We start from the raw sequence: 7,971 nt of genomic DNA on the forward strand, positions 1-7,971 counted from the left end.
TCCATTTCATTACAAGTAGTTATTACTAAGGTTATCAGATGATATGTTTTTTTGCTCTGACTTGTGTTATTATTTTAAATTTAGCTACGGCAGAAACTGATGAATACCCTGCCAATTTTGTTAACATTTAGCAGTATTCTTTACAATCTCGACCCCAGAGCTCTTCTCTTGACTGAGGGAGAGAAAAGCTCTGCAAAACCCTGAAAGAAAGAGTCTTCTCATTGGTTTTCATGAAGAACAATCAAAAGCGTCTATAATTGGTTCATTTGCATTAGCACAAGGAGTAAGCAGGCGCCATAAGGTTCAAATAGCCAATTTTTGGATATAAGAACCCTACGGCGCATGTTCTCCTACCTAGAGCTTTCCAGAGCCTTGGGTCGATCCGAGGCTCTGGTGACGAGAATGTATTCTTTAAAGAGTGAATCACAATACATTACATACACACTTATGCACTAGTCATTTGTTTCCCCCACTCCCAGGGATAGTGGGGACATATGGGGAAATTACTAGGGCAATTACGTGAGATTACGCCATAATCACGCCTCTAGGGGGTAGGGAAATTACAAGATTTTCGTTCCTCTGCCCTACCCCTCTGGGGACATACAGGGGGAAATAGCGGGGAAATTTCTTACCTAGGAGGACTGGGACTGAAAAGAAATGAAGAGCAATGGTAATGAGTATTTTCACACGTGTAAAAATTTTTTTTTGGTCGCTTATTCCTGTCTTGTTTCTATCCAGTCCTTTTTTTTTTTTGTTTCGTTCCTTATATAGTTCATGTGGCACACACAAATGGCAAGAACTGTATATTGTGGTAATCTCCCTAACATTTCCTTGATGACTCAGAATCTTTTAGGAACAGAGGGGTGGGGGAATTACGTGTGTTTGTCTGCTCTAGTCGCCAGTGGAAATACACCCATATCATACATCATATCATACATCTTTATTTACCCTAGGATTTTCAGAGTAGCTTGGTGTAGCTAATTTCTCCGAGCATTTACCCTCCCAACCATGATACACCACAGAAGACAGACCACAACACCGGGAACTACATGCCCTGCTCTTTGCGACAAGTGTGCGGGTTCTTTTACGTCTCACAGGATTATGAACCTTGAAGGGTTGTGAGACGGGACCTCCGGCTTATCGTCCTTATCCGAGAAGACTAGAGAGTCTAACCATTTGCAAATGTAATTACAAAGGCAGCACTTTCTCCTCAGTTATTTAAAGACCCTGGGTGTTGGTCCGGCCGGAGTTGAACTCACGACCTCCCGCGTGACAACCCGGTGCTCAACCAACTGAGCCACCGGTGCGCGGTGGTTACAACCATTCAAATGGAATTTCCCTATCCATCCCCAGGGGTCAAGGGGTGGGGAAAACAAATGACTAGTGCATTAATTGAAGCTTGCTAAATAACTTCTCCAGTACTAGTATCAATAAAAACAGTGAAACTAGTAATAGTTTTCACAACATCTGCCCCCGTCTAAGACTAATCCAAAAATTGCTTCTCTAAGAGTCAGATCTTAGATAAAATACAAACCTCGTCGCTTGAATCAAAGCCGTCTTCTTCATTTACTACCTCTTTTTTCAGTGCATCAATGACATAGCTTTCACCTCCAAACACCAGTCTTTCCAACGCTTTTTCCGCTTCATCACCCGAGTCCGCAAGTGTCAGTCGCTTTTTTCCTACTTCTGAGGAAGACTCGTCGCTTGTTTTGCGTTTTAAGTGCTCTTTTTCTTTTCTTTTTAACATTATTAACGCCTGAAATCAGCTGAACTCGAATTAAACATCACATCTAACCTCACGTGGGATGGATTGAACAGAGGCTAATCGATGGAACGCCAACTACTTTGTATACAGGACAGGAAATTTGTCCGCATTCGTTACTTTCTGACAGGGGAGGGGACGGATATTGATTGTTTCAATTACTTGATTTACAGCGCTGTTACGAAAACAAAAAAAAAACAAACTTAGTATGTGATTCATGACTGTTTTAGTTGCATTATTATACTTTATTTGAAAGTCTATTACTCTTTGATCTCTGATGCATAATTATTATTGAAATTTACTCAGCTTACTTAGCCTACCCTAGTGTTTGATTGTTTGAGGCAACATGGGCGACTGTCAAAGTTTGACATGGCCTTAAATACAGGAATGGAAACCTTGTCGAGTGTGAATGTCATTCTAGAGGATCCTCTAACTAATAGATTTAACGACGATGATGTGGAGGAAACGATCGTCTTGGAAGAACTGGAGGGAAAACAACCACACTTTCTGGAAATAAAACAAGAGGGCACGTTGTATACGTTTGTGTCATTTGACATTCTTCCAGAGGAACTTGTGCTGAAGATATTTTCGTTCCTAACCCTTGCTGAATTGTGCAAAACTGTTGCTTTGGTTTGCAGATTGTGGCTTTATTATTCAAGATGTCCTGCTTTGCGGCAAAGACTTTCGCTGTCAGAATTAACAAAATCAGTGTGCTTTCGTGAGGAACTTAGTGAATTTATTCGAACAAATTTCCCTTTCCTCAAGTATCTTTATCTTCAGCATAGAACAGAATTACCACAAATGACTTGCCGTGCCTTGGCTCGGGCGTGTCCTCATCTGCAGTCCCTATCCTTGTCTTCATGTGGGACGCTTACAAAAGAAGGAATAAACGAATTCGTGACATTTTGCCCTCAATTGCGTGAAATTGATTTTGAGGCATGTGTCATGACAGATGAATGTTTAGAGGTCTTGGGAGAGTTGCCTTTGCAAAAGCTTAATGCTCGCTACTGTACGCATCTTACAGACCATGGACTTACGTTCTTAGCAATTCATTGTCGCCAGCTGAGTTCTTTAAACTTTGACGGAATACAATGGATTTCTCACGAGGCAATTGCAGTATTAGTTGAGAACTGCAAGGGGCGTCTTGAGCATCTGTGGTTGGATGGCGAGGATATGACTGATGTCACTGTCGAACTGATTTCAAAATGCCATCATTTAAAGTATGAAGCTAAGTTACATGTAGTGTGTTCTTATTACTTTCAGAGGCTGGGTGTACTGTCTCCTTGTCATAACTTAAGGGGGTGCAGGGATGGCGCAGTGGTGAGAGCACTGGCCCAGGTTCGATTCCTCGACTCGGCGTCATATGTGGGTTGAGTTTGTTGGTTCTCTACTCTGCACCGAGAGGTTTTCTCCGGGTACTCCGGTTTCCCCTCTCCTCAAAAACCAACATTTGACTTGTTGTGTTAATTGTTAATTTCACTTTACAGTGTCCCCAATCAGTGCTCCAGCGCTAAATCTACTAAACACTTAAATAAAGTTCCTTGCTTTTCCTTTCCTTTTAGGGGTAGGGCAAGGGTTATGATAATACCCATCAAAACCTGCCCCAAGCATGCTTGAAAAAAGGAAACGTAAACATGGCATAAAACCTATACATACTTAGCTTGCCTCTGTCCCTGGAGAGACATCAGTGCATTGCCTGCTTGTCTTAAGCTCTTATTAACCGAGCAGGAGGTCTGTATGGGAGAATCTTGACCGAGGTGGTGAGTGCAGACTGAGCGCAGTGAGGGCTGTACACACGATTGAGGTCAAGATTCTCCCATACACACTGACTTTCAAGCTCAGTTAATGAGATGTTTATTATAATATTATGGCAAACAAGAACACTTTAATTTGTTTAATGTAACTGGTTTGTACTAACTGACATTTTGCTTGTGAGCAGCGTTGAGTGATGATGAGTCAAAGTCAAAGTCAAAGTCAGTTTATTTAACGTCGGTAGTTCCTTCAGTTACGAAACTGGTATAATCAATGGAAGCCGACGGTGCGCCTTTAACCCCCCTCCCTCTGTCAGTGCTCCGTTTCACGGATATTTAAAGCTATAACTACACTGATCAGAGGGAAGTGGAAACAGACAACTTGAAGTCACCAAGGATCGAACCTGGGACCCCTTGCTCCGAAAGCCACGCACTAGCCAACTGAGCTACGCCTGCAAATGTTGGTTTTTGAGGAGAGGGGAAAACGGGAGTACCCGGGGAAAAACCTCTCGGAGTAGAGTAGAGAACCAACAAACTCAACCCACGAGTGCTCTCACCACTGCGCCAGCCCTGCTCCCTGAACTTAATTCTGCCAAAGTTTGCTCGTCCTCTTTTTTTTTTTCTCATCATGCTTTTTGGCACTTCCATAAATAAATATTGGTAGAAGAAAATACTCAGTATTTTTGCACTTTAGTTTGCAACTTTTTCACAGCAAAACATTACCAGTGTACATGCCAGTCTAGATGGGAAAATCTAGACTGTGGTCAATATCAATTTTAGCCAATTGAATTTGGTAGTTCCCAGTCCTTGTGAGATGGAGCCATATAATAATGTTTACTATTAACCATAAGGTCCGGGTTTCAGTCTCACAGCTCTGACCCACCAAACAACCTTTTTGGTCTCCCCTGGTGTCGGTTGATATTTCTTTCTATCCTCACTATCCACACCTTACTGCAGCAATTATCCTGCGTAGCAAGTGTTTCCATGTGGTTTTTGTGTGCTAAATTTTGGTAGAGTGTGAAATAGGGCAAGAACAAAAGAAAGCGCCCCATTTCATGTGCAACCAAAAGTCGGAAATCAGCTTTTGTAGAGCTCAAAAATCACATGGGAACGCTTGCTATGCAGGGTACATGGCAGTCTGGTAATCTTGCCCATGACAGCTCTCTTGTGCCCACAACAGAGGTTCATGCATGAAAAAGTGCAAATAATAATTGAGTTTTAAAATTGGTCTGTTACTGACCTTGTCCATATTTCATGAGAATTAGTTTAGTCTTGTTTCTTGGACAGAACAATTTGATATAAATGTAAGTAAAAAATTCCCTGCATTTCTCTTTCTGCAGATCATTTGGGTTGTCTTTTTGTGACTCGTTGAGTGATCAATCGTTAAAGTACATGCAGAAGATGACAAATCTGGTGACGCTGAGGTTGAAAAAGGGAACTGAATTCTCTTCACAAGCATTGAAGGAACTATTTAAGCATCTACATCCACAGAGAACAGGCAATGCCAGAGGTTTGCTGCACGTAAACATCGCAGAATGTTCAAAACTGGATGATGCAGCTGTTGCAGCACTTGCAGATAGGTATCACATGTTGCTAGTTATGTAGGGAAACAAAACGTATTACATTTAGCTATACATTTACTTAAGCACGTGTGCATTCCTACATGCTATGCAGGCTAGCTGTTGGGAGTGGGACAGTTTGTTGGGATAAAAACTGAAGTAAATAATTCTTTACATTGTTGAGGAAGGGGACAAAGATCGTTCCTTTTTTCGTGTTTCACAGTTGTAGATATCTGGAAAGTATTGACATTTCATGGTGTTGGGAAGTTACCGATGCAGGCTTGGAACACGTTATCAACAAATGCCACAGGGTGGTTGACATGAACATTTGCGGTGCAAAGGATTTGCGTGGAAACCCTCTGAAGGAAATTCCTAAACATATGCCAAGTTTGCGAAGTCTCAATGCAACTCAGTGTAATTTAGTGTCAGATGATTTGCTGGAGGAACTAGCGTTTTTAATGCCAGAAATGATTGTCACTAATTATTATGGAGAAGAAGTGGACTCGTCGAAGTTCAAGGCCAGAAGTGGCCCACTTTTGAAACCTACGAACAGCTGGCTTTAATGGGTTTCAAAAGAAGACGTTGTCACTATGTGGGAGATGACGATTGCCGGGATAGCGAAATTGTTTCTCGTGGAAAGCGTGCATTACGCCTGTTTTCGCCGCTGAATAATTTTAGTAATTAAATGAACATTCAAAAGAACTTATATTGTATTTCATGGTCAGCTGAGGTTGCCGAACAGTTTCATTCGGATAGAGAATATAAGAAATGTCATGTATTTGAATTACGATTATTAAATGATATTGAAGCGAATGATCATCTCGTAAGCAGTTGCAAAGAAAATAAAAAAAAAACAGTTTTCAATAGAACTCGAAATTATGACCGGAGATTTTTCAGGCTTCTAAACCTACTCTAACAAATCAATTATTATAACAGAACAAAAAATCCGCGTAAGTCTTAATTTTAATGGAATATATTTGAACACCTAGGGTGTAGAATTCTGCCCCACTGTTTTGTGAGGTGCTTTTAGCTTTGTGAAAAAAAGCGAGCGTATTACAGGTAAGTGACATTTTCCCTTTTTCAGATAAAAAGCAATTAATTAGCCTTTCTAAAGATTGCACACTTTGACAAATTTGTCGAAAAAGTCTTTATATCTAGCTTTTGTCGTAGTACTAAAATTCATGAGAAATAAAAGGGTTCGGTAACACGAATTCGAAGGAAAGAAACTGACTTTGCAATAAATGCACGGTATTTTGGGAGCCAAAAAAGAAAATCCTTGCTTGACATCAGGATGCAATTAGTGATAAGAGCTCACCAGACTAAAAGCAACCATAAATGACAGTTGCGCTGTAGTCCAAAAGATATCACTTTTGTTCTTTAATTAATAGATTATTTCCTTGTCGACTCCATCACGTGCCTGTTAGAAAGGGGCCAAGGGCGCTGTACTGTCTTTGAGTGAAGATTTGTCTTATATTGGAATCTTCTAGGCATAACAATATGATAACACATCTGTAAGGTATACCACGCGTGCAGTCCGCTCAAGATTCTTATCTTCCAGTTGACTGTAGAGGAGTTGAAAGATTATGTAAAATACGTGGCACGAATTTAATTTAAATTAATATATAGTATCAGTGGGGTAGTAGAATGGACTTCGGCCTGCGATACAAACATCGATAAGTTTTCTTGTGAGGGTCACCGATCTGCTCTGAACACTTCCGCTGCAACCTTTCGTCTCTCTTCCGTACTTTCTCACCAATATAGGTGTATTTATTCGATAAAAAACTAACAGCCTGAAAAAAAAAGTAACACTCGCGGCAGATTCAGATTCAATCAGAGAAGTTCAAAGCTTGCCGCTTTAGACGCACTGATTTCTCAATGAGCCACAGCCGAAAAGAAATTTAAAAACAGTCGACACACTGCCACGTCTTTTAAACATTAGAGAAAGGTGCTGATTGCTTCAGTGTTCCTGAAAGCGTCTAGCCCCAGACTGGGAATCAGATTGCAGAAGTTATCCCTTACGTATTTCGTAAAGACTATAACTTGAAACATCTTGCTGACGAAGGTTTCATTCGGGTGTAAGACGACTGTTCCACTGCAGATTTGGTCATCAGCCACATAAAAAAAAAATAACGAATAAATTCAAGGTATCGGAATCATTTCAGGTCTATTTGCCGAGTGAAAATCTCTTCCTGGAAATTGCCTTGAATTCAGCCCTTTCTTATGTTCAGATATCACTTAAATGTAGTTTTAGTTCGCGTAGTAAATTTCGATGACAAGTTTTAAAAGAATGCGGAGCCTTTCCCTTTGAACAAAGAGAGTAAAATTAAAGACTTGTGAGACGAATTCTGGTTGCACTCTTGCAACTAGTATGTCGGTCGCTTGGTTTGCAACAATAAACAGAAGGTTTACGGTGAGATATCTTAATGTGTTTTAATTTCATGTCTCTAGATAAAGTCGGTAAGTGCTTTTTCGAGAGTCAACCTTCTTGGTTACATGCACAGAACTGAAGATAATAATTTCAAATAAAACTGATAAATGCGTTTTTTTTTTCCATTTTCATACCAATTTTCAAAAAACACTTTATTATTCCTTGAAAAAACTGGAAATATCAATCCGTAAAACTCGTCCAGACAAGCGACAATGGCTTTTTTAATACAAAGACTTGCAAAGTCTGTATGTCTGTAAGTTTGGACTTAGTTAATTAGATTCATCCAATTACTGTAATCTTTCTGAGCCACACAAGGCGTCTTGAATTTCAAGTTCAACTGCCAACGAATTTCCGACAATTACTTCAGCTTAATAGATGAACTATTGATATGAAGATTGGCTAGAAAACCTTGAAGCTATATATTACTTTAATTAGAGCGGAAGGATAGACAACGCATCCCCAGCAGGGATC

General features: G+C 40.3%; 2 protein-coding genes across 2 annotated transcripts in view; one reads left to right on the top strand and one right to left on the bottom strand.

The window, feature by feature from the left end:
• The window catches only part of LOC138000238 (U3 small nucleolar RNA-associated protein 18 homolog), a 16,713-nt gene extending 14,888 nt beyond the window's left edge, over positions 1 to 1,825 (bottom strand). Inside the window, exon 1 of the mRNA XM_068846498.1 lies at positions 1,535 to 1,825. Coding sequence (XP_068702599.1) covers positions 1,535 to 1,747 — 213 coding nt within the window. The 5' untranslated portion in view covers positions 1,748 to 1,825. The remainder of the gene's footprint in view (positions 1 to 1,534) is intronic.
• A 281-nt stretch (positions 1,826 to 2,106) lies between these two features.
• On the top strand, positions 2,107 to 5,907 carry LOC137999082 (F-box/LRR-repeat protein 20-like). Its single transcript, XM_068844916.1, has 3 exons — positions 2,107 to 2,982; positions 4,854 to 5,093; positions 5,296 to 5,907. Exons 1-3 carry the CDS (start codon positions 2,132 to 2,134, stop codon positions 5,633 to 5,635), a joined length of 1,431 nt encoding a protein of 476 aa, XP_068701017.1. The 5' UTR covers positions 2,107 to 2,131; the 3' UTR covers positions 5,636 to 5,907.
• Positions 5,908 to 7,971: the final 2,064 nt, after the last annotated feature.

This window comes from Montipora foliosa, chromosome 4, assembly GCF_036669935.1.
Source record: "Montipora foliosa isolate CH-2021 chromosome 4, ASM3666993v2, whole genome shotgun sequence".
Taxonomy (NCBI): domain Eukaryota; kingdom Metazoa; phylum Cnidaria; class Anthozoa; order Scleractinia; family Acroporidae; genus Montipora; species Montipora foliosa.